General features: G+C 37.8%; 1 protein-coding gene across 3 annotated transcripts in view; it reads left to right on the plus strand.

Annotated features, from left to right (window-relative positions):
* Positions 1-27,943, plus strand: part of UNC79 (unc-79 homolog, NALCN channel complex subunit) — a 221,942-nt gene that overhangs the window by 29,907 nt on the left and 164,092 nt on the right. For 2 of the 3 annotated variants that reach the window (XM_069465253.1, XM_069465254.1), the window contains exons 2-5: positions 3,208-3,328; positions 9,931-10,235; positions 13,457-13,627; positions 22,111-22,203. In XM_069465253.1, the coding sequence (XP_069321354.1) occupies positions 3,208-3,328; positions 9,931-10,235; positions 13,457-13,627; positions 22,111-22,203 (690 nt within the window). Of the gene's footprint in view, positions 1-3,207; positions 3,329-9,930; positions 10,236-13,456; positions 13,628-22,110; positions 22,204-27,943 lie in introns of those variants that run through there. The other variant, XM_069465255.1, reaches the window with a different exon arrangement.

The following is a 27,943-nucleotide window of genomic DNA, read 5'->3' on the forward strand; positions in this document are numbered from 1 at the left end:
TTCATTTATATCCATCCTGCTCAATTATCTGAGTCGCTGCAGCAACAGTCAGGTGTATGTGTGAAATAAAGAACGAGACCTCTGTGCTTTGATGAGGCTTCCGGGGGCTCACGTGGGCTTATTAACCAGCCAAATGACCATCTCTCCTGTACAAGTTTGAAATGTAAATGGGGTTTATTCACATCCTTGGCATAATTACAGATGACTATTTGTCAGGGAACTTTCTGGCTGTTCTCAAATAGTTGAAAACATGAAAGTTAAATCTACGACTGCTAAGATTTTGTTGTATTCAGCAACGCACAAATAGGCTCAAACATTTTTTCCAATCTGTTCTATATGTTGTCTTTCATGATTACTTACCACTTTCTTCCTCTTTCTCTCCCCGATTTTCTTCCTTTTATCCATCTTTGCTCATTAATAATTTATTGAGTCCCTCCTAGGTGTCTGGTTCTAGAGATAAAGAGTCCACAATTTATGGTACATATATAATACAGATATATTTGTGAATAGTGTACATATGTACAGATATGTATACTGTGTATACATATATGCAAAAACCCAAATGATAAGTGCTAGTTCTAAAGTTTTAATTCATTTGTTCATTTAATCCTACAAATATATCAAGTCCCTACTAAGTGCCAGGCAGTGTGTTAGGCTTGGGATAGGGACCTGAGTTAAGATATAGCTTCTGCCTTTAAGAAATTTACAACCTGGTATAAAAAATAAACAGTTAAGTAAATAAAGACAATGCAATGTGACTTTAGTAAAATATTAAAAGATCTCAAAGCAGGAAGTGACTTTGGTCTCTGCTGTCCCATGCATGTTTGGATACCTGTTGAAAGGAGCCATTGCTGCATTTCAACGAAAGGAACTATAAAAAGAACATCCATTCATTTCACAAGCATTTTTGAATGCTTGTAATTATTGTGTGGTGACAGTTTTATAGCTCTTGAGTTATGAGCAAGCCATCAAGTTGCGGGATCTGTGACTTATGTTTCCTCATTTGAACTTATTGTCCATACCCTGTAGTATCATCAACTCCCTTTTTAGGTGGTGGAGTGATTAATGATATTCCTGAAATACTCTACAGCAGCAGTCCCCAACCTTTCTGGGCACCAGGAACTGGTTTCGTGGAAGACAATTTTTCCATGGACCGGGGGAGGGGTGTTAGATTCTCATAAGGAGTGCGCAACCTGAATCCCTCACATGTGCGGTTTACAGTAGGGTTCATGGTCCTGTGAGAATCTAATGCCAGCGCTGATCTGACGGGAGGTGGAGATCAGGTGGTGATGCGAGCGGTGGGGAGCGGCTGTAAATGCAGATGCAGCTTCCCTGGCTGGCCTCCTGCTGCAGCTCTACAGCAACCTGCTGAATTTTAAAACTTGAGAAAAGTCCCAGTCACAAAGCATTACTCTGATGGTGGGTGAGCAGAAACCACATGCTGGCCTAGAGTTCAGATGTTTGGAACTCGGAACTGTGTGTTAATGTGGGGGTTCCTTGTAAAGTGATTTAGGAAATATGAACAGCAGATCAAAAACACCGAGAAGGAAATGGATTTTTATAGATTATGTCGTTGAAACATTTTCAATATCATCTATTTACACCTTATCTGAGGAAAATAGTTATTTATAACTGAATGCTTACGGAGTTAATGGAGATAATGGTTATAAACCTGCTGATTTCTTGGGAGCTGACATGCTAGACGAACTCAAGGTGGTATTATCTACAATCTAGAATTATTTCTTTGGGAAAATGCTAACCGTATTATGGAAATAGTTCAAGTGGTAGAAGAGAGAAAAGGCAAATCTGATAAATGGAATAGGTAGGATTTAGAATCAATAATTAACCTAATAACTGCTGAAACTTGCTTTGATGCCATGCAATGAACATTCACTATCTGCACGTTGGCTTCATTTCAGAACTGTATTCTAGAGAATGTCATAGTGGAAAGAGCACTGGATTGGGAGTCAGGAAATCTAAATGCTAGTCTAGCTCTGACATTGACCACCTGTGTGCCTCATTTTCCCCATCTTTAAAATGGAGTGGTTATGGGAAAAGGTCTCTAAGACCCTTCCAGTTCTGCTATTTTATTGTTCTGTGATTCTATGTCCCACACCTGTGAAGAGCATTTCGATTTTCTTTAAGTTGCTTGCACCGGCCTTTCAGTTAGAATGCATCCAGGAGCTTATGTCCTTGGGCTATTGGGAACAGTAAGGCCTTGCTTCTCCAGGACTTGATATGTCTTCTGTTAACTGCTGACAGTGAGCCATACCACCTAAAAGGCTCCCTTGGGAGCCTTAAAGATTGAAAGGACAAATGGACAGTATTGAGAACTCTGTGGAAGAGGAGACCAGAGAGACGTTGATCATCATGGCTCCTTGGGATTTGCAAAGAGGAATGACTAGAACGGGGCCCTTCACTACAGCCAGGTCAAAGGTCAGGTCAGGAATGTGGACAATGCTGGTGACTCCAGGTAGGTCCAGGAGGGTAAATAAACCTCTTTAGTCCCTCCTGAATCTTGACAAGATCTGGGCAGCCATGCTCAGAAAGCAATTAGAAGTCTCCTAATTTATGAAATTTTTTGGAAGAAAAATGTAACATTTAAAAAAAGATGTTTTTATCACCACACAATCATTGTATTCTTAATACTCACCATATTAATCTACTCTTAATATATTCTCACAGTTCAAGCATTAACTAAATGTGCTTTCGTGATCACATGTTGAATTAAAAATCTGGTTTCAGTTGATGCCATTGTGCAATGGACTCCCTATATTTTAGGATTTTTAGAGTGGTGTTGGAAGATCTTTAAGTTTTTGCCTTCAATTTTAGTTAAGCAATATTAAATATAATTCTCCGGCAGCAGAGATTTATATCTATTATTATTTTGCTAATAATAAGCTAACTTGGGGTGATTAGAAAATGATTTGGAGTACTGCTTTTCTTAGTGATTAAAAAAAAGCAATGGATAATTTGTGAATAGGCTATTAAGCCAGATAACTAATAATAATTCTGTGTGCCGAATACAATTAGGAATTAAAAGGTTTTTTGTAATTGTTTTTATCACGGAATTCCATTAAAAATTTACATATGTTCCTTAAAATGCTGATTAAGAATCATTTTTAAAAATAAGTGTATGCCTAATACATATTACAAGATGATTTTTCCTCTTTTTTTTTGTTTTTGTTTTTTTTTGCTTTTATCTAGTTGCTTCCAAGATCCGGTACTTGCAGGAATATCATAACCGGGTTCTTCACAACATTTATCCTGTACCATCAGGAACAGATATTGCAAACACCTTGAAATACTTTTCTCAGACCTTGTTAAGGTAAGCTTTAAAATATCCTCTACTTTGAGAGAATTATTAGGTAGTACTGCTGAATTTTTTGGGATTTTCTTTATTGAATTGAAAGTTTTTAAGGGCCTTATGTTTTCTAGTGCTCTGCCAGAAGAGTCTGGACTCAAGTTCTCTGGGTGTATATAGCAGATCAGATCCCAGGCCTAACTGAAAAAAATGAGTCACATGGCCTCTGCCTGCTTTCCTCAGTTGAACGCCTTTTCAAGAGATCTATAAAATGATAAAAGTTCTATGTTTGGCACTAATCTAGCATGAGATTAAAAGGAGAGCCTATATTGCTTAAAATTAAGAATAGAGAACATTTTTCATGTAAAAGAAAACCAGAATTATGTGGCATTTTAGGTTCATCATTAGTATTTCCTATTTCCCTAAGTGTAATACATGGTAATAGCAGTTATTTTTAAACTGTGTAATACTTCAAGTGTTCAACATGCTTTGCAACTGGTGTTGAAATTCTATGGAGGACAAGGAAATAAAACATTGGAATTCTTTTTCTACTGTCTAGTTTCACCATGAGGTAAAGACAGGAGATCTACTTCACACATCTCATTTGGGAAACTGAGCAAACAAAGATGATCTTTTCAAGGAAAGGCTCCATTGTTTGGAGAAATAACATTGAAGAAGTCAGAAGAACATTTTGCTTTCCATTAAATTCTAAGGCTTGGCCTCTTGCATTACCGCGATCTTCTCACTTCAAATCTGATTTTGGATACACATAAATCGCCTTGCTACTGTTTCTGTTAGCTATATAGGGGCACAAGCTTTGTAAGATAGGTTTTAGGAGAAGAATGCAAATTCGGAATGACTAGTGGCGTTCAAGTTTCCAGCCGTCTAAGGCTTTGCCATGGCCAGACTGAATGCTTTGTAGAAAGAAGCTTTATGTGATCAAGTCAGCTACTAATCTTTTGCAGTTCTCCTATCTCTTTGTCCTCCTTATTTTTTGAAAAATCTTTTCTCCTTTAGAATCCTTAGTGTCTCTGTTCTATATTGAAGGAATTCCGCTCAGCAGATTCATAGATGTTATACTTGCATCGTAAGGTTATGACCCTGTTATAGGATATTTCCCTTCTTTTCGAATTGCAGTACACTAGTCCAATTTTGAAAATAACAATCAGATAAATTTATGAGCCAAGCCATCTGATTCTATTCTCTTGGATTCTCCTTTTGTGATTGAGGTTGGGGTTCTCAATGGGAAATTCTTTCCTTTATCACAAATTCTGAAAGTTCTCAAAGTCAGAGTCACTTTTCGGTAGGAAGTTCTGAATTCTGTTTGCAAAGAAGCTGTCACATCCTGGTTGGCACTTCAGAGCTTGCTGCTTAGATCTTAGTAACTGTGCCAAAAAGTTAAGAAATTTAGGGTATTGAAGTCATGTTTGCAAGACGTGAAGATTCCATTTTCTTGAGCAGTGGATTATTAGGGTATGATCATGGGTGATAGCATTTTAATGGTAAAAATAGTGTTAAGGTACTTTGTTCAAGTGGCCTGTTGGAAAAGATTTTATATGAATGAGCCAAGTTCATTTTCAAAGGGAGGCAACATCAGCAACTACTACTAATGGTAATAGCAATGGTAGCTATCATTATCATAGCAATATTGTATTACAATAATAGTAATTATATATATCAAACACTGTTCTAAGCACTTTAAATGTCATCTCATGTAATCCTTCGTAATAGTTCTATGAGACAGTGTATTGTTGTACCCATTTTGCAGATAATGAAACTAAGTCACAGAAGATGTTAAATAAGTTGCGCAAAGTTACTTATCTAATAAATGTTGGAACCAGGATTTGACCCTAATTGTCCTAGTTCATAGTACATCCTCTCAACAATTATGCTACACTGCTTTTTCTTAGTACTACTATTTATCATATTCCAAGGATACTTCTTTTAGTAAAAGTTTGGTTTGGCCTTAGGGAATGCCAGTGCCCATTATGAGTAGTTTTGGCTCCCTTTGAGATGAAAGGAAGAAAGGGAATTCTTAGCACAAAGATTTGTCATCTCTTTGGAAGCAAAATTGAGCTGTGCTGAGGTGATGTGCACAGCATTTCAATTCCCAGATGTCTTCCACCCAGCAATTAATTGCGGACAGTGGGTCAGAGTGGAGTTGATAGATTATAGTGAACAAGACACACATACAAGAAATGAGTGAGAAAGAAAACACTGAGGAAATTCACACATCAGAGCTTGGACTTTAATATTTACAGGTTCAACTGCTGTGCTGAACCCCATTCATTTTCTTCTTTTCACCTGCCCAGCTTTTTTTAAGCCAGAAATATAGAACTGTTGATATATACATCCATAATAATTGTCTTTGTACTTCTTCATTTTATTTATGTTTTTAGAAAATTCAAGACAAATAAGACAGTCTAAGTATTTGATGTCCAAGATTATTGACAGTAAGATCTATTACAAACAAGATTTTTCTACTAAAAATTATTATATTGTTTAATATTGTTACTAAACAATATATAACTATATTAAATGCTTCACATTTAATATAATTTTTATATTCCAAAGCACTTTTTGCTTTCAGAACTCCAGTTCTTAGAAAGAAGCAAGAAGAATTAGAGATGAATTCTCACAAAGTAACCCTTTTTCTTTCTATTTGGATATTTTCAATGAAGTTAAAATGATTTTTTTTGATTAAAATTAGCAACTTGAAATTCCAGCAGCTTCATCTGAGACAGAATTGCAGTTTTAGAGCAATAGTCCTCTGGTATTCATGTCTGTACAACTCTCACTAATTTCAGTCAGGTCTTGTACCTATTTTGAAAGGCAGAAATTAGCCTAGATGTTTAACTTTAATTAATTTAATCCACAGGAGGGGAGAGATTATGTTACTATAGTTGACAATAAAATCAGTTGGAGAGTCCATATATGTCCACTTAGCTCATAATTAGACTCTCATTAGAGTTCACGGAGGTTCCTTAAACTCTAGTAGTGGAAGGTGAGTTGTGGGTGTCGTTCAGCTTGCTAGTCCTTGTGCCTAGAGTAGTATTAGGCCCACAGAGGGATCAATAAATATTCATTGAACTGAATTGACTGTAGTCTAAATTTTATCCAATGTAGGAACCCTTCTAGAGCATTAACTTAATCTCATAGTAATCTAGGGTCTTGGGTAAAATTACATATGAGTGCTGAGTTGTACTGATTTTAATGTAGCAGGTGCCTAAGTTTGGCAATGAACACATGGTTTTCACACAACTTCAGAGTTTAGCTTTTTGTTTGGTTTTAGCATTAGAAGTAACTACCAAGATTATCTAGTTTAATCCCCCCTTCACTGCTACCGGGAGGCTGTTCATCTTATATTGGTAGCCTTCTTTGGCTACATTTTAAACATCTAAGGTCTTTAAGGATCTTGCCTTTAACTTGGCAGAACATTTGAGGGTTCAGTCTTCTTCCTAGGTCCAACATTCTTTTGGAATTCCTTCCCCCAGATTTCTCTTCTGGTGCCATTCAGGCTGTTAGCATGCAAAATTAGAAAACAAACAAACATTACATTTGGGGAAAGCTGCTTACTGATAACTCTTTAGAAAATGTTTAATATGTTTTTAAAAGGGATTCTAGTCTCAGCCCAATAATCTTAATTGAATTGCAATTTCTCATTGCTTAGGAAGAAATATATGTATATACATATATCTCCAAATTATTAATTTGAAGTCCATGGAGTAGCTTTAGAGCATAGCATAATCGAGTAAATTTTGTTTAATGCATAGATTCAGTTCAAATTTCAAAATTCCTCGTTTTATAGAAAGTTTATTTGACATTACTTTTTGTGCTATAAATACCTCAGGGGGCAACTTCTCATCTTTCCCACACCTGCGGAGGTCTTCCTCCCTTGCCTCATCTTGACGATGGAAGGCAATGCTTCATAAAGATGATCTCAGGAGGGTAAAAGGAAAGGTGAAAAGCTGGCTGCTGGGTCGAACTCTTCTGAGCAGGGCATTCTTAGTATTCTTTTTTGTTGGGTTTCCAGGGCTCTGGGAAAGAATTTCAGATGGGGAAAATGGTTTTATCATTCCCAAGTTAGACAGTTTGGTTGGGGAAATAAATTTGTTTTTTTTTCTGAATAAACTTCACAAAACATCATAAAATCACAATGCATTGTACATTTATTCATGAGCCCTTCTTAAGTTTTTCCACAAATAAAAACATTTCCTTACATTGAGACATGAATGGTAATTTAAAACTGGTTTCATGGATAACTCATTTTCAGCCATTTTTCCCCTCAACTTCACCTAATTATTAAATCTAAAGGCAGTGAGAGAGAAGTTTTACTGTTTTGATGCTGACATTCTTCCCTTTCTGCATGTATGAAGCTGTTGTTGCTATCATTTGGGAACCCCATGTATACAGGAAGGGAAAAATATCAAATGTAGAGTCTCCAAAGTTGATTTGAATAGCGTTTATTAAATTATATCAAACTAATGTATATTTGAAAAGATAATGTGTTATATTTCCCCCACCAAGAAGTTTGATGAGAATATTGCACTTAAAGGATAGCATTAATTTACGATATTCAGATATTTTTATTCTCTAAGGCAAAATATTGCTCTTCTTATATCACTTCTATAAGATCTACATCTTGTAATTTTGAAACAATGCTGGTAGTAGGCTAATTCAGGGCTGAAGTTTGGGAAATAATATATCAGACTAATATCCATTGTGATTCTAAAGGAATTTTCAGTGTGATTAGAATACTATAGGATTAAAGTAGATTTTTGGTGACTGGGTTTATCAAAGATATAACATTTAAAGGTGGTACTCTAAGGAGTAATTGAGTTATATGAGAAAAATATAAAGTCTGATGGAAAATCTGATGACATTTATAATAGATGTAGACAGGCAGGGGTAACTGGAATGTTGATATTATCCCATTGTAAAGTATAAGCTTACAAAGTCAAATACATCACACACAAAAAAGGTAAATTAAATCCCTTTAAAGTAAAAAAGAATACACTAAATATTAAGTTATTTATTGCTAAGAAATATTACATAACTATTCTGAAATTATTTTTATTATTATCAATTGTTTTTCCCCGGACATTGGGTAACAGAAGACAAAGGAAATCGAGGTAAATTAGGCACATGGAAAATAAAAAGCATGTAGTCATTTTTCTTACATTGTAACATATTTTGCACTAAGAGTAAATAAAAATAAATGTAAACCTGACATAGCAAGCATGCTTGACACTAACAAATTCTTCACTTCACTGTAAAATTGTAAGTGTAATATCATTAACTAAGAACTTAGTAATGTTTGATGCACATAGAATAAGTGTAAAACAAGGTTATTTTTATGTAATGAAACATTTATAAACTGTTATCTATTTGGACTAACATATAAGTGTACTACATAAAAGCACTTTGTAAGTGCAGCAGATATTATCATTATAATGTATAGTTATTGTATTTAGTGATAAATAGTATAACCTAATTTTAAAAAACCTAAACATTTGGCTAAGCAGTAGTTTATTCTATTTTTAAATTAACAACTTTTCTGCTTTATTGCTTTTACTAAAAGGTTTTTATTTTTAAATTAAGGCTAAAAGAAAACCAATTTATTTTTAGAATTTATTTTTATTCCCTTTAAACTTTTTTAACTTTCTAAATTATCTTTCCTTTAGTTTTTAGTGAGTTTTGTTGAATAATAACGTAAGTAGCAGTAGTAATATATGAGATCTTACTGTTATGATGTGCAGCTATATGACAGATACTGCTTGCTTAGTCTTTAGAATTTTGAAGGTAACTATTTAATAAACCACTGTTTGTATTCATAAAATAAAATGTTTCCTCCCCAACATGCAAAATTAAAAAAACACACATAAATAACCATTATCATTAGTTCACAAACATATGCTATGGACCATCTACTATATATTATTTTATAGCTTTTCTAATGTAGTTTAGCTAACATTTTAGAAATATGTATTATTTCTAAATTCATATGCCTGTTTAAACTTCATTATCTCAAATGATACTGACAGAATGTCATGAAACAGTATCATAATATACATATAGACATTATTTTGATGCAATAAACATGTGATTTTTAAGACTATCTTAATAAACACACATGTTTATTCTTTGCTGAAACATGTTTCTGCAAGTGCCATACCTATATTTTGCAAGTTTCTATTTACCTGATGAAGCCAGTCTCGCCAAAACCATCTTTTCCTTTGAAAGTTCCTTGTAATTAGGAACAAGAGCCCTTACTCATTAGATAAAGCCATTGTTTTTCCTTCCAGGAAACCTCTCCTTCACCAAATTGCTAAACTGCAAAACATGGGTTTGGCACTGAAACATGCATTTTTATATTTTTGCTCCTTACTAACCAGATAACACATGAGATGCAATGAAACTCCCACAAAGTAAACCTTGTGTTATTGGTATCTCTGAGCACGAAGCTATGTGACCAGTACTAGATTGGTAGATCCTGCTGGCGTAGCAATTGCATCTTATGTGGGATGTATCTGGTGTTTTATTATTTGTTTTAGAGTGTCATTTCAATGTAATGTGCTGTTCTTTGTGTCTTTGTTGTCTCTTTTTTTTCTTTGTCCCCCCAACAGCATTTTGTCCCGCACAGGGAAGAAGGAAAACCAAGATGCCTCCAATTTGACAGTGCCCATGACCATGTGTCTTTTTCCTGTGCCATTCCCACTCACCCCATCTCTAAGACCGCAGGTCAGTTCCATCAACCCTACTGTTACTCGCTCCCTCCTTTACAGCGTCCTGCGAGATGCTCCCTCAGAACGCGGCCCGCAAAGTCGTGATGCTCAGTTGTCAGACTACCCTTCTTTGGACTACCAAGGCCTCTACGTGACTTTGGTGACTCTCCTGGATCTAGTTCCTTTACTACAGCATGGCCAACACGGTGAGCACTTCCCTGAAACCTTCGGGAATACATACGGATGTTTGTGAATATGTATGATGCTGAGCAAGGGGCTTGGGGACTGTTATTGTAATAAATTGCTTGTAAGGGCTTTGTGTGGTTAAAGCCTTTCTTACACTGAAACTTGATTATGGTGTTTCCCATACTACCATTTTCCACTGTTGTATTGCCAGCGGGATGCTAGCCAAGTGGGTCGGTACTGGGGAGAATGGACTGCAGAAAGGAGGAAGAATATAACAAGAAATTCTGTTCTCTCCGCTGATTGGCTTATCATGGGGACTATTGTTGAAATTATGATTGGGGAGCTGAGATTTAAAAATTTGCACCCAGAACATGTAAGAAGTGGAGATTGAAAAGCAGGTTCTAATTTACCGACTGATTCTGTGATTTTGAGGGACAAATCACAGAAATGCTCTGGGACTTATTTTTCCTGACTTTAAAGTCAGAAGGTTGTATGAATCTCCAAGAACTCTTCCCAATGTAACTAACCATCAGTAGTTGTAACAAAATGTTGGCACAGTATATGGTGGTGCTATGTGCCGTGTACAGTCTGTAGTATCAGTGGTGTACATGTGTATGCATTATGTATGCAGGATACAGTATTAGTGGTGCTTAGAGTAGAAGCCTAAGAGCAGGCTTCTTTTCTCAACTCTTCCCTCTTTCTACTGTGTGTTCTAAGTCAATTTCATTATCTTGCTTCCTTACCAAATTCTTCCAGTCGGTAAAAAGGATTACAGTAATACCTACTGCTTAACTATCAATATATATTTGGGAGAATCAAATGGAAAACTATGCAAGAAGAAAAGGGATTTTTGCAGAAAATTCACATTGGTTGTCTTAATTTTAAAGCACCGATAATTTGTTCCCTGGAAGTACGGTAACCAAAGTTTCACTGTACAGAAAAATTGGAATTTTAGAAAATGGGTGGGTGGTTGGGGTTATTTTGCCTTTTAGTTATGTTTAACTCCCCTAAGAGAATGCTTAATGGTTTATTTAGTAAGATGTGTTCCTAATTTAAAAATTTTAAAAAAAATCTACTTAGATAAAATTGGTGAAATAATGAGTATTGAATTTGTTTTTTTAATATATTTACAGTTCTGTATTATAGTGAATATAAAAAGTGTAGAAATTTGTAAAGTTGCTTATTGTATAATTCTGTAGCCATCTTAAGCCTAGCCACTTTTACTGTGATCCTCTGCCAGCTCAGAACTTGAACGAGAGCATTCTGAACATAAGACTGCAGAGCTTACTTTGGCAGTGAACTTGTCAGTGCCTTTCCTTTGTGACTAACAGTTCTGAGCTCACTGGAGACCTGCCTGGTCCTGGGTTGGTCCTCTGTGTTAGGGCAACTGCCCTTTATCTTCAAAGGCCGTTGATTAAGATAAAGACATTTGATCTGGTAAATTACAACCTGTGTAATTGGAATTAATGTGTAAATTGTGACAATTTCAGGGAAGAAGATTTGTATTTTTGCTGTTATACCTACAGCTGTTTTGTGACTTTATTCTTCATTGTTATTATATTTAGCTCTTGTGTTTTTGTTCTGCATAATAGAGCTTAGAAGATAAGGAAAAACTCACTAGACCATTTTAGTGAATGGTTTAGAGAAACATGCAGTATTGTTTCTCTGAGAGTGGTCTGAAGAACCTCTGAATCACTTAGGGAGTTTGGAAGATGGAATTGTGGGTCCCATCCTGGGATTTGAATAAGAATCACTGAAAGGGTGGGTCCTGAGGATCTGGAATTTTAGCAAGCTCTCTGTGGACACACTGAATTTGAGAACCACTGTACTATGGCTACAGGCTGTGTCCTCCCACTGGGCCGGGTGTTGCACGGGGAGAGCCTTAGGCAGCCTTTTTGTCTCAGCTCAACCACTAACTCTCAGGTGATCTTGAGCAATCACTACGCATCTTTGGACCTCAGTTTCCTTGTAAGAAAAATACTCAGGCCCCTTTCAGTGCTAATGTTCTGTAATTAAGCTAAAAATCTCAGTGAAAACAGCCTCACTTAATTCTTAGTAAAACACCTGTGGATTTTCCATTTCATCGATTTGAGCCCAAGGTTGACTGACTCTGGCTCCCCAGTGTGCAATGTGGCCAGACCTTCTCTGTTGTCAGTTGATGTGCATGTTAAGTTGGCATGTTAATTCTAATGATAATCAGAAATAGCATTAGGAATCAAAATAACGCTAAGAAGGTAACTCTGCGGCACGGCAAACAAGAGTCTAATCCTTTTCTATAGTAATGAATATGAAGATGGTCGAAGTTGAGTCTTAGCCGATGGCCTATATTTTGGGAGGTCCATGAAAATCACAATGTACCTTCAATGTAATGAGCTTCGGTCTATATGCATTCTAAAGCTAAAGAGTTATGGTTTTTTGAATGTCCTCTATTTTTACTCCTTGTGCAGGTAATAGTAACTATTAATATTAATAATAGCGGCTAATATTTGTGGAGCACATATTATGTGCTATGCTAAGCACTTTGCATTTATCTCATTTAAATCTCCTAACAGTCCTCCTAATGAAGTGAGGTAGGTATTGTTATTATCCCCATTTAAAAATGTTGACAGAAAGATTATCATTAGGTAGCACTTCCATGACAGCTAATGACGAAATGCCCGGGTCATGGAATACCGGCTTATGGCTTCCTTTCTTAGGCACTTGCCGAATTGCTGCATTGCTAGAGGTTGCAAATGATCTCATTGCCCAGGACTCAGATGCAGGACCGTCGCAATTTGGTTCATAGAGCAGAAATAGCCTGTTTTATTTCTAGTCCTGCCCTTCACTTTTCTAAAACTTCCATTGGGCAAATAATCTAACTTCTTTGTGCCTCAGTTGTCTTGTGTAAAATGTAATACAGGTAAAAATGCTGGAAGGATTTCAGAATTCATTTTCACATGGGAGGTGCTTTAAATTTATGAGATCAAGGAGTAATACGAATACCAAGTATTACTGAAAATTGATAAGACATGGATGAAAAGCTCGTGTAATAGATATTTATATTTCTTAATATAAATATTTATTGACCAGCTCCTGTATACATAGCACACTATTCTAAGTAGTATGTTTCAGAACACTTAATAGGAAGGAAGCAATAGTTGCTTATAATTTAAACCAGTTCATTAAAACTTAAAATATAAAATTAGCATATTTTGTTGATTGCAAAATATTCAGTGACTGATTACTCAATTTTGTTTTGTAGATCTTGGACAGTCGATATTTTATACAACTACATGTTTGCTACCCTTTCTCAATGATGATATTCTGAGTACTTTGCCCTACACGATGATATCAACATTAGCTACCTTTCCTCCATTTCTGCACAAGGATATTATTGAATATCTTAGCACATCTTTTCTACCAATGGCTATATGTAAGTTCATTCTCACCTAATACTAGACTATTTTTGTGTATTATGTGAATGGAAATTGCTTTTGCTCTTTTGGAGTTTCAAGATTATAATGGATTCATTTACTGTATATGTGTGCTATGATTTAAAGTTGTCATTTCAGCATGAATATTATGGTGAAAATCAAAGAAATGAAAGACCATTATACCTTAGAATTGTTTTATTCACATAGTTTGATCTTACAAAATAGGAAGAAAGGACATATCAAGGTGGTCTACATTTCCTATGTATAAATTACAGTATCTTTTGCCACTTTAGAAAAAAGTCGGAGTTAGTGTTGTCTCAGATGTAGAAATTCTTATCTTTTGCATCTGAAGGCAGTAAAGTGTGACAGAAAGAGCAAGACACAGTCACAATGTGTAGAGTCTCGTCCCAGCTCTGTCCCTAATTTGCTGTGAGATGCTGGGCAACTCACATAGTTGAAACCTCATCTGCAGAATGACAGTCCCATCAGCATTCCCTTGCAGGGGTGTTGTGATGATAAAATGAGTCAAAATTTATGAAAACACTTTGAAAAAACCTAAAGCCTGCAACTCATGTCAAGGGACAGTTATAAACATAGAACTGATTTGAATTCATTTTACTTTTATAGACTTAATTCTGTAGGCTTTCTCAACATGAGAGCAAAGAGAAAAAGAAAAGTAGTGGTTTTATGACCAAATCCTTCTAAAGTATTTTTTAAAGAAAGGGATTGCGGATCAATCTATGTTCCAGTGGATGTGAATCAATCTATGTTCCAGTGGATAATCTGAAAAGATTGTGGGTTTAGGAGTCAAACGGATCTAGATTCGTATCACAGCTCAGCCACCAGCTAGCTATGTGATTGTAGGCAAGTTATTTAATTTTCTGTTTCTTACCTGTTCAGTGAGAATGACAAGTAATAATAGCTACTTCACGGGGTTGCTGTGATAATTAAGATGATTAACCTGGAACACTGGTAAAGTGCTAGCGCAATGCCTAGTATGTGATGTGTTAGTTTCTTTCTCTCTTTCCCTCAACTCTTATTCCAGAAAAATACCTTTATTGGTTGCATTCAACTCCTAGAGATCATTGTTCACCATTTTAATTTTATGTACTTATTTTATTAAAGTTGTTGCTCTGAACTACATTTGCTTATTTTATGCTCAAGTTTAATTTTAGCTTTGGGATTGTAATTTTTTAAATTTTCTTGTCTTTCCAGCAAAGAGTCTGACTTCTGCCTAAATTATATAGCAATTTGAAAAAATTAGCAGACTGATCATACCATTCAAGTTATGGAATATTTGATCATTCTCTTTTAATTGTTCTGTGTAACCTTACTGACAAGTACTTATTTATGGATGTAGTCTTAGAATTACATAGTAATATTTTTAAAAGTAACTAATGTTAACTGTTAAACTTAGGCATAGAAATTTTTGTTTTTTTGAAGAATGGCAGGTGAGGCTGTATGTTTCTAATAATTAATCTAATTCACTAAATTCCTACTTCTTAGGAATAAGTTAATGATTTTGGGAGAGGCATTGAAAATATCAGGCCTCTGAAGTTTATTTAAGATCGATAAGTATTGTGACATCTGGCAATTTGTTTCTTTACACTTGATTATTAATTTCTACTTAATTAGAAACACAGACCCCAAAACACAACTGGTAATCACGTTAGAATCCTTACTTATGTAAAGGTACAAACCTTGGCAACTGAGGAGAATAATGAAATAACTTGATGTTCATTTAAAGGTATCAACAAGTCGCTTCATGTCCCTGAGACACCATTTTTTTCAACCATAAAGGAGGGGTTTGAAAAAAATATTCACTCTCCAAGATTATTTCTGGCCTAGTAAATTCTAGTTTAAATAACATCAATCTTATTTTATATAAGAGGCATATTATCTTCCTCTAATCCAATGATTGCTCTGGTTCATGTGTTTATTTTGTTGCCCTAGTTTTAGTTTCTTAGTTTTGACTTTCTTTTCTTATCCCCATTCGAGTGGTTCAATAGTAGCCAATCTTTGTCATCTTCAAATCTCTGAAAATAAATTGTAGTGCCAACCTTTACAGCAAATTCTATTGCCATTCAGGCGTTCCCTTGGCAGTTGTTATTGCACAAGGTAGATAGATACAAAGACACATCCACAGATAGAAGGGATCTGGTTCCAGAGAAATCAGATTAAAAGGGATCGATGTGACAATGTGTGTCTGTTTATTTTATCCACGTTGTTTCTTTTTTTGGTAGTTGTTTCAGTGTCTAGAAATTCTGACCAAAACAAGACAGGAGCATTTAACTTCTCCCAGAATATTTTTATTTCAGGACCGAATTGTTAGGATGATGGATGGTGCATTTTCTGAGCGCCTGATAAAGTCTTTAAGACAAAAAGGCTTTTATCTCTTTGATGTGGTATTCATGAGGTCAAACGTAAAACATGGATGGTTTTCTGGTGTTAAATGATTCGATTATTTAGGATCTTGAAGATGAAGTTCTGGGCCTAATGAGGTGTTGCAGTTCCTGCAGAGTAAGAGGCCCGCGTGTGTATCGGATACGTCCTCCTTGCCGTCTTTGTCAATAAACCAAGCACTGGGCTTTTACTTTTAAATAACTCTTTTGAGGTTCTGCAGAGCAAACTTTAATTTATTTATTATAAAATTTTCCTTTGACACAGCTTTTCTTTTTAACTCCTTCCATAAATAAAATATATTTCTCTTTATTCCAAATGTGTGCAGTATGCTTTATGCTTGTTTATAAAAAATACATTAAGGGAGTTACTAAGAATTGAAAAAGTCATTTGCATGTCACCATAGAAACCCCTCTTTTTCCAATAGAGAATCTGTGATTTATGGAACGAATTGAAAGTAGATGTTTTGCAGATGATGCTTTGGCAGAGAAGAGAAAAAGCTGATTCTAAATAGACGTTAATTGGTGTATTACTTAAAGATAATAACAAAGCTGAACAATTATATCAGTTCAAGATGTTTCTAGGGTATCCTCGTATCCTGGACTGCACAGTCGCATCTGCTTTCTTTTCCAACTTAGATTTTCTCAAAAAGTCACTTCTCCTCAGGAAAAATAAAGGTTCACTCAAATCTTTGCATTGATTTAAAAGCAATTGTATAACTTCACTGTGTATCCGGTTCCAGATCATTGGCCCTGGATCATTTTTTTGTTCTGTTGCTACTACTATAGAGTATGTGTGTTATGTTTCTATAATCTTCCAAAGACTAATACATAGAAAAAAAGACAGTAAAAAAATGAAAAATATTAGTCATGCTTAAATAATCTTTAATATGTTCAATCTATTTTATTAGCTAGTGATTGTTTTTATAAGGTAGGTCTTGCTATACTTTAAGAGATTTATACAGGAGTCCAGAAGAGCCGAGATGTAGTTCCTCGACTGTTGGCAAGTCTCTTAACCTCTTCCATCTTTAGTTTCCTTAGCTGTAAAATGGTGAATAATCCTAACTTCCCCTGTCTACATCCCATATTTGTTGTGAACACCATAAGGTAACATATGGAAATACCCTTTGAATACTGTTTGCAAGTGTATAACAGACCAAGTGCACAGTCAAATATAGACATTGTCAAATCACGTTGCAACTAATTCCAATGTTCTGTCGAAGTTCACACGTTGTCTTGAAATTTGGTCATCTTATATGTTGCTTGAGGTAAGAGGCCATGTGCTGGGGCTCAAGATTTTCTTCTTCTAGCATTTGTTGTAGAATAGCAATAATTACTATAGCACGTTTTAAACTCATAGAGACTTGACAGAAGACTTCTGTATTGTTGATGGGCATTCTGTCTCTGATTTTTCACTCATCTACCAATCTGCAAATACTTAGTGCTGCATAGACTTTGAGGTCATGTTGTCTTAGTCTTCCTTTTATGTTTAACTCATATGCCCTCTTGAAGGCACAGATATCTTATGCTCAAACCTGGTTTCATGGAACACAATTCCCTCTGCTCACATAGACAGAAGGCCTGAGTAGAGGAGAGACCACTTGTTAAGCCAGGCAATGCAGTCTGGCAAATCACAGGAAATGGTTCTGTCATATGGTAAAACTGGCACCAGAGCATGTTTCTGCTTCCCAGATGACTTCCTTTACCTACACCCTTTAGAAAAATATAAGGCCAGTGGAGTTTATTTCATTATATACCAATTCAGACCACTTCTTACCAACCAGCTGTCATCTATACCTGTGGTCCCCAACCCCTGGGCTGTGGCCTGTACCAGTCCATGGCCTGTTAGGAACTAGGCCACCTGAGCTCTGCCCCAACCCCCCTCCCCCCCCATCCTGTGGAAAAATTGTCTTCCATGAAACCAGTTCCTGGTGCCAAAGAGGTTGGGGACCACTGATCCAGACCAGTCCAGCAGCTTCTGCACTGGTCTCCCTCTTTCCCCTCTTAGGCCTCCTACTGTCTGGCCAGGTGCAGTGGTGCATGCCTGTGGTCCTAGCTACTTGGGAGGCTGAGGCAGGAGGATCTTGTGAGCCCAGGAATTGAAGATCAGCCTGATCAACATAAGGAGACCCCCATCTCTAAAAAAAAATTTAAAAAGTTAGCCAGGTGTGGTGGCATATGCCTGTAGTTCCAGTTACTTGGAAGGCTGAGGTGGGAGGATCACTTGAGCCCAGGAGTTCAAGGTTGCAGTGAGCTATGATCACTGCACTCCAGCCTGGGTGACAGAGCGAGACCTTGCTTCTGAAAAAAATAAAAAAATTAAAATAAATAAATAAAATAAAGACAATAAAGAAAACCAGAGCTATCCTTTGAACATGTTAATCAGATCGTGCCACTTTCTTCAGCAAAGCCACCTAGCTCCCCATCACTCTTACAAATCAAATTGAGCATCCTTACTTGGTTGGCCCACAGGGTCCTCTGTGATCTGGCCCCTGCCTACCTTCCTGCTTTTATCACCATCTCCTTGTGTTCACTCTGCTCTAGGAGCCTCAGCCTCAGCATTCTACATTTTCATAAAGGTACTAAGATTTTGCCCCTCACTCTTTGCTTTATCCTCTGTCTCAGATGTCCTTCTCCTCAGTGATCCCATGATTTGCTTCCTTACTTTCTTTAGGTCTCACCTCATGCACCAGCCACATCTTTCGAGATGCCCTTCCTTACTCTCGGGCTAAAATGAGACCTCCCATCACTTTCTGTCTGTCCCCTTGCTCTGCTTTCTGTTTCGCCACAGGTATCTGTTTGCCCTTTCCTGTAGAGCAGCACTGTCCACAGAACTTCCTACCATGATGCAAATGTTCTCGAAAAACATTTAAGATTCTGTGCTGCCCAATATAGGAGCCACTAGCCCTGTGTGGCTCCTGAGCACCTGAAATGCATCTAGTGAGACTGAGGAACTGAATTTTTAACTTTATCTGATTTTAATGAATTTAAATTTAAATAGTGACTGTGACCACCATACTGGATAACACAGCTCTAACATCTAAAGTCCCTAAGGACAGAGACTCATCTGTCTTTACCACTGTAGCCCCCAGGGCCTGGTACATGGGAGGTACTGAAAAACAAACACTCTGGATGAGTGACCAGAGCATTCATTACTTATGAGGTCGAGTGACTTGGACTGTAGTCCTAATAATCAGATTGGTGCTTTCGTGCAAATGATCTCTCTTTTATAAAATGGCTTTTTTTCCCATATGCTTCCTTTTTTGGGGGTGAGAATAATATAAGAGCTGTGCATGATAATACATTAGGAACTATAAAATGCAGGAACATATTAAAGTATTGTTATTATTCATGGAGGGAAGCGATGATGGTAATGATTGTTCTGGTGGTGCTGGGAGAATAGGGAATAGGCCCGAAGACTTTTAATTGTATTTCCTGAGCACAATATTAAACGTAAAGTTTTCTTATTTTGATTAATTATCTTCTCCCTTGTAGTGTGTGTAGTTTTGGCTTTTTACACCCTCATGGGGACAAGCTGTACATCTGTTGACATCATGCCTTTTTAACAAGATTCAATAAATGATGTGTGCCTGTGCATGTTTATTAAATGAGAATTGTGGTGATTTTATTCAGTCTGTTAGAAGGCTAGGAAATTACAAAGCACCGTCTGTTTATATAAGTATTGGAGCCAATTTCCCAGGGCTTGAGCTAGGGGGATGATTTTGGCTTTATGGCTGGTCATACTTGAAGGAGAGCATGGATTTGTAGGGGTCACAGGGACAGCCAAAGGTGGCTGAGCCATTCGGGCCATTCTCCAAATAGACTTCACCTAAATCATCTGAGACATTTGGGCATCTCTCCCATTTTTAAAGGCCTCCAGGTACAGTGGCTCTCAGCCTCCCTTAATAGTAGTTTTCATTGCTGAGAAATGCTTACTACTAAAAAATTTGATTCCCTAGGAAGAAAGAAAAAAATTTTGAGATGAATTTAAACAAAGGTGAAAGGACTTGTCCCAAAAAGAATGTATATGTGTGTGTGTGTGTGTGTGTGTATGTTATATATATATAATTTTTTTTCTGGAATATATCTGAGACAAGACTTTATTTTTTCTTTTCTAAACAAAAGGCACAAGGGCATGCAACTATTCCTCCCACCCCTGGACACCTTACTGGGCATTTCATTTCTTACCTCTCATCCCTCTAATAGTACTCTTCAAAAGGAGATCCAATACCACCTTGCATCAGAATCATGTAGTGTGTTTATTAATTAAACCCATAGTTTCCTGCTTCCAAAACTGACCGAAATAGCATCTCCAGATATGGGCCCTCAAGAAGCTGGCTTTGGACAAGCTCCCTGGCTGAAGTGTGAGAGCAACTGCATCCTGTTCTCTAGCATTTGGCACAAAGTTCTTTTTCCTTGAGTAATCATATTTTATGAATTAACTTAACCATCTAAGAGCAGAGAACTGATCTCCACATCTTTGTCTAATTCCCAATACTTGTTTATATTGCATAGCCAAACTAATCCATCCACCTGAATGTCACCTGCTTGGTGGAGCAGCAGCCCAGCTGCAAGTGATTAATACAAGCCACGTTGGGTAAATAGAGCTTAATTATAGATGCATTTTGTTTGTTTGTTTGTTTCTGTAAAGTTGTTATAAAGGTCACTGTCCTCTATGGTGCTCAAAGTTCTTTATGTTAAAAAAAAAATCGTGTTAAATTTTCTTTGTCTCCTCTATTATATGACAAATCTTTTAATGACTCTATTATACGTGTGTTTTATTTTAAGTTGTCTTATCCCTTTTGGATGTAGGTGAGATACTGTACTTTAACATAAAACAAAATAAAGCAGATTTTGAGGTTATCTGCTTTTTTCTTATTGCGCATGTCGGTGGTCCTCTCCATTATGGTAGGAATTGAGAGCTGATTTTCGAGGGTGTTATACTCTCTGCACACTCTTCTGTTCATGCTTGACAGTGTGTCACACAAGCCGAAGTACAAGAGTACTTCTGCAATTGTCCCTGAGAAAAGAGGAATTTACTTGATATTTGAGTGAGTCCTAATAAAGTTTCTCTTACTGTGGATCCTCTCTCAGTCATTGTCTTGGAAATAAGAAAGTCCTCTTGGGAGACGGCATATTACCCCAAATGACTTCCATCACCGCTAGTTTTGAATACTTAAAGGAGTTACCTGATACACTCTATTTAAAAAAAAGAGACAAATTTAATATAATGTTTGATGTCATACACAAGCCACTTAAAGATGTCTTAAACTCAGTTTGTAAGTGCAGACCGTGATTATACAGCTGTAAGATGGATTTTGAAGGAACCGACTTGTTTTGTGCTTGAATATTTGTTGGCATAGAGTGAAATGTTCAGCGGCAGCGCTATTCACAGATTCAAAAAGTGCTTTTGTTCAAACAACTCAGATGGATACGAAGATGGTAAGCTCTGGAAAACTAAGAAAGTGGTTCTCATGGTAGTGAGGACACTGGTGATGAAGTTACACACATGTGAAGGTTCGCATAAAACTGTTTAATGACGTGAGAGTTGAAATAACTTTTAAATTAATGTATTTTAATAATATACATAATTTAAAATTTGTGTTGTTACTAAACTAATAAGATATATATTATAAGTAGACTATTATTTCATCTGCGTCTCTAAAAGTTAATATATTCAAGTTGGGTTTAAAAACCTTCTATTTTTACTTTGTTATTGGAATACCCTGCAGCATGTCTTTATATCTGGGTACGTAGAGGATTCTGTTTTTTCTTTCTTTTCTGTCTAGATATAAACATCTTAGGAGTAGAAATCATGTTTAAGTACAACTCTGAGAAAGCCATGACATCACATTCTGGCATTGTTCCTTCGTCTTGTAGATTCTCACTAAATTTTACTGTAGATAATGACAACAATGCTAATCGTATGCTAGGACAAATTTTATGGTTTTATTTGTATAAAACTTCCATTGACTCGATTGGAACTTTTTAAAAAAGTTCCTTCTTAGCATTCATGCTCTATGCCAAGTATCAAGTATTTATAAAGATTAAATTGTGTCTAATCAAAAACCTTTTGGTTTCAGTGGGTTCCTCAAGGAGAGAAGGTGTACCTGCCCATGTTAATCTCTCTGCATCATCCATGCTAATGATTGCAATGCAGTACACATCCAACCCAGGTAAGTGGAAACTTGAGTGGCTTCACTAATTCTAAAACCAATAATTAAACAAGACATCAAACAAGCAGGCTAGATGTTCTAATGTAAGAACTTTTCTTGGTAGAATAGACAATTGGAGATGTGTTAGAAAACAGGCTTTTGAGTTGAAATAAATTTCCCTTGCTTTTGGCTATTAGCAGTGATCTTGCTGGTTAGTGATATTTTTAGAATATCTGAGGACACGATTTTAGAACACTGATTGGAAATTGGTTGATATAAGTATACAGAAATAGTTAAATTAGAAATATAAAAATCACCTACAATTCTAAGAACTAAAGATAACCATTATTAATATTTTGGTAAATTTACTACTCTGTGGCCACATAAATATCCTTTTTTTTTTTTTTTTTTTGAGACAGAGTCTCCCTCTGTTGCCCAGGCTAGAGTGAGTGCCGTGGCGTCAGCCTAGCTCACAGCAACCTCAAACTCCTGGGCTTAAGCAATCCTACTGCCTCAGACTCCCGAGTAGCTGGGACTACAGGCATGCGCCACCATGCCCGGCTAATTTTTTCTATATATATTTTAGTTGGCCAGATAATTTCTTTCTATTTTTAGTAGAGACGGGGTCTCGCTCTTGCTCAGGCTGGTCTCGAACTCCTGACCTTGAGCGATCCACCCGCCTCGGCCTCCCAGAGTGCTAGGATTACAGGCGTGAGCCACCGCGCCCGGCCTACATAAATATCCTTAAGCATAAACCTTTCACTAATTCTGATTTCCTTGGAATAAATTAACAAAAGAGGGATTAATGAGTTAAAGGGCTTGAGAAATTTTCAATATTTCCACTAGTCTATGAAAGTACTTATCTTATTGTGACCTGCCGTTGAGTACTATCATAAAATGTGTACAGAGTTGGACAGATGAAAATTAATGTTTCATAGTTTTGACTTGTAGTTCTTTGATTACTTGTGATTTTGGACAGGTTTTCGTGTGATTCACTCTGTTTGATTCCCATTCATCAGGATAATTGCAGATGAACTTTGGCAAACTGACCTAAAAGGGCTGTTAGTCACGTGTTAAGATATGAACTCAGTTTTTATTTTCATGTTCAAATTTGGAAAGTGAACAAATTTGGTGGCACCGTTTTTAATCTTCTACTTAATTGCATAATAAATAATTGAGCTTTTGACACAGAATAAAGAAAAAAATTTTTTTTTTCTTTTAAAAATCTTAATGCTTCTTAGTCTGGAGTGTCATCTTTTGTCTTGGTCTGTTTGGGATGCCTTAACAAAAATACCATAAACTGGGTGGCTTATAAACAGCAAACTTTTATTTCTCACAGTTCTGAAGGCCAGGAAGTCCAAGATCAAGGTGCCAGCAGATCTGGTTCCTGGTGCATGGATGGCATCTTTGTGCTGTGTCCTTATGTAGTGGGAGGGCAAGGAAGTTCTCTGGGGCCTTTTATATAAAGGCAGTGATTCCATTCATAAGTGCTCTGCCCTCATGACCTAATTACTTCCTAAAGGCTCTACCTCCAAATATCATCACATTGGGGATTAGGATTGAACATATGAATTTTGAGGGCACACAAACATTCAGTCTATAACATTCCACCCCTGGCCCTCAAAAAATTCATGTCTTTCTCATATTCAAAATACATTCATCCCATCCCAATAGCCCCAAAAGTCTTGCCTCACTCCAGCATCAACTCAAAAGTTCAAAGTCCAGCGGCTCATTGAAATATCATCTAAGTCAGATACAGATGAGGCTCAAGGTCTGATTCATTCTGAGGCAAGTTCCTATGAGCCTCTGGAATCAAGTTGTATGTTTTCAAAATACAATGGTGGGACTGGTGTAGCATAGACATTCCCATCCAAAGGGGAGAAATGGGAAAGAAAAAAGGGGTAACAGGTCCCAAGTAAGTCCCAAACCCAACAGCATTAAACCTTAAGCCTTGAGAATAATCTTCCTTGACTTGATACTCTGCCTTCCAAACCCACTGGGGCAGAGATCCTGTCTTCTGGACCCACTGGGGTGGTGGTCCTGCCCCCACAGCTTTTCTGGGTAGGGGCTGGGCCCCCAAGGCCCTGCTTCTATGGTTTTGGGTGGCCCTTCCTATGTGACCCCACTGGGCATTGCCCTAGTGGGGGCTGTCTCTGGTGAACCAGCCCCTATGGTGGTTCTCTGTCTGGGCCCCTCCCCAACAGACTGGGGTCCTGTGCCCGTGGCTCTCCCAGGATGAGGTACTGGCTTTCCCAGGTATCCTTTGAAATCCAGGTGGAGGCAACTACACCTCCTTAGCTTTGTTGGGTGCACTGGACCAGAGGACTTGAGCCCAGGGCAGCTGAGGAGTGAGGCAGTGGAGTGCAGAAACTGGGGCCCACAATGTGAAGTGGTGCTGGGTGGCATGCCCTGAGGTCCCAAAAGTGCCAGTGGCCTCTCCTTTGAAACTGTTTTGCCCCCAGGGCCCTTCCAATCTGGGCCCAGTGGGTGGGGCAGCACTGATGATTTCTGAATTACCATCGTGGTTGGGGACGGACAATGGCTCCTGGCTTCTGTTGAGATGGTGACTAATCTCTCCTTATTAAATGGTCACTTGGCTATTAGAACATCCTACTGTTCTCTCTCTAACAAGCTTTTTCATCCTTTCAATAAAGATAGGCTTAGAATTTTCCAAATCTTTAAGTTCTACCTCCTCTTTGATTAACAATTCTGTCTTTAAATCATTTCTCTCCTCCCACATTTTACTGCAGTATAAGCAGTCAGAAGAAACCAGGCTGCTCCTGCAACACTTTGCTAAGAAATTTCCACAGCCAAATATCCAGTTTGATCACTCACAAGTTCTATCTTCCTGAAAACACTAGGACATGAACACGATTCAGCCGAATTCTTTGCTACTTTATAACAAGGATGGCTTTTCCTCCAGCATCCAATAACATGTCCCTCATTTCTGTCTGAGACCACAGCAGAATTGTCTTCACTGTCCATGTTTCCACTGACGTTCTGTTCCGGATGGCTTAGGTGCTCTCTAGGAAGATTGAGGCTTTTTCTACAGCTTTTCTCATTTCTTTCTGAGCCCCCCTAGAATTGCTTTTGAACGTTCACTCACAGCAATGTAAGCGTTTCCCAGCATGCATCTCGAAGCTCTTCCAGCCCCCACCTGTTATCCTGTTCCAAAGCTGCTGCCACAGTTTCAGGTATTTGTCACAGCAGCACCCCACTTCTTGGTACCAATTTTCTTAGTCCATTTGAAATACCAGAACAAAAATGCCATAAACTGGGCAGCTTACAAGCAATGTACATTTATTTCTCACAGTTCTGGAGGCTGGGAAGTCTAAGATCAAGGTGCTAATAGATTCGATGGTCTATCTTGATTGATTCTACCTGCTTCCTTGTTCCTGAATGGCTGTCATTTTGCTGTGTCCTCACATGGCCGAAAGGGCAAGGGAGTTCTCAGGGGCCTCTTTGCTAAGGACATTATTCCCACTCATGAGGTCTCTGCCCTCCAATCACCTCCTAAAGGCCCTACCTCCTAATACCATCACATTGGGGGGCTTGAATTTAACATATGAATTTTAAGGTGGCATAAATATTCAGTCTATAGCATTAAGTATGAAACCTCTTATGATTATTATATGAATTATATAATAAAATGTATATTTTGGGGGAAGTTATATCTTGTTTATCTGTCTGGCTTAAAGGACCATCAAAATATCATTGTATTTATTATATATTATGTTTGGAAAAAATCCTTTATTTGGAATTCAATTAATTAAAGTCTCATCATGAGGCTTTGGTCCTTGCTTTTTTTTTGAGACAGGGTCTCACTTTGTTGCCCAGGCTAGAGTGAGTGCTGTGGTGTCAGCCTAGCTCATAGCACTCCTGGGCTCTAGCGACCCTCCTGCCTCAGCCTCCCGAGTAGCTGGGACTACAGGCGCGAGCCACCATGCCTGGCTAATTTTTTGTTTCTACTTTTAGTTGACTGGCTAATTTTTTCTATTTTTAGTAGAGTCGGGGTCTCTCTCTTGCTCAGGTTGGTTTCCAACTCCTGACCTCGAGCGATCCTCCCGCCTCAGCCTCCCAGAGTGCTAGGATTACAACCATGAGCCACTGCACCTGGCCGAGGCTTTGGTCCTAATTTCTAAATTATGTGGGCAGAAAAGCAGGGTGCTTTGAGATTAGATGGATTCACATCTGAGCTTACCTACAAATTGACAGTGTAACCTTGAGCAAGTTCTTTAATCTCCCTAAGACCAAGTTTCCTCATCTATAAAATGAGAATGATTCTTCCTGAAGAACTTTAAAATGTTGATGTGAAAGTGTAATGAGTTAAGTACATGTAAAGTGCTTACTTAGCACAGTGGCTGGCACGTTAAAAATGCTCAGTAAATAGCAATGCTAATCTTTCCAATTTGCCATTTTCTTCTTGGAGTTGAATGTTGAGTTGAATGTGTCGCTGGAAAACTACTGTGATCAGATAAAAGTTACTTCTGTTATTTCAAAATGTATATCTTCATTTATTTGGGGGGAATCTTTATAACCAGCTACTCTATACTAGGAATTACATTTGGGACCCCAAACTGGTCCTGTGATGTGGGGAACGTGAAGTGAGGCCACATCTAACAGGGGCTCTCTGGGACCAAATGGCGGGGCATCATTCTATTGTTTGAATTTTTATTGGGAGAAGCAGCAGGTGGCAGCTTGGTTCTTGAAACTGACTGTGTGTCAAGGATACAGCATAATCCTTGCTCAAATAGTAGGCATTCATTGAGTGTCTCCTACACATGCTCTGTGCCAGGCATTGTGACAACCACGCCAAAATGTAAGATATGGGCTTGCTGTGGAGTTTAGATCTAACTGGGAAGATCAGGTATATTCACATAAATCATTAGTTAACAATGTAAAGCAGTACATGGAAAGTAGCAAATGAGAACTACAGACCGTGTTAGTTCATCAGAAGGAGAGCACTCTATGGGTTGAAATGACCAGAAAAGACTTCGTGCCACTTGAGCAAAGGATAGGTCTTAAAGAATGGACAGGCTTTGATTGACAGGGTAGACAGGGCATTGTGGGCGGGGGAAGCAGTTTAAACAAAGGGACCGTCCAGGTGTGTTTAGGTGGCAGTCAGAGGACTGCTCTGAGCAAGATTCATATAGAGACCCGTGTGTAAGAGAAAGTGCCCTGGACCATCTGTACTTGAGAACTCAATGATGGCTTAAGTACAAAATTCCAATTCTAGAGTGACTATTCAATAAAGTCACTAAGTGTCTATTACTATGTGCCAGGCATGGGGGCACCATGGTTAGTGAAACAGTTCTGACCCCTGCCCTCATGTCAGGAAGCTTATTATATGGGTGAGGGATGGGAGGAGACATTAATCAACTAGTTATCAAATTAAGCGTGAAGTTTCAGTTGTGACAAGTGCTTCAAGTACATTGTGCTACAAGGACTCTTTAAAAGAGGATTTTGCTCTTATGGGGGTGCGGGGGGCTTCTCTGAGGACCTAAACTTTGGTCTGAGGACTGAAGGATGAGTAGCGTTAACAAGGCATACAAGGTGGGGGTGTTTTGGGCAGAGGAATCGTGTGTCAGGAGGGGGTCTGGCGAGCGGGTGGGATTGCAGGATCAGTGCAGGTGGAACCCAGGGTGACAGCGCCGGTGTGAGATTAGACTTAGAGTTCCACAGGCCAGAACGTGCAGGATGTTATGGGCTCTGTTGGGGGCCTGTGTTTATCCCAAGTCTGATGGGAAGCCACTGAAAGGCT

This window comes from Eulemur rufifrons, chromosome 2 (assembly GCF_041146395.1).
Source record: "Eulemur rufifrons isolate Redbay chromosome 2, OSU_ERuf_1, whole genome shotgun sequence".
In the NCBI taxonomy this organism is placed as follows: domain Eukaryota; kingdom Metazoa; phylum Chordata; class Mammalia; order Primates; family Lemuridae; genus Eulemur; species Eulemur rufifrons.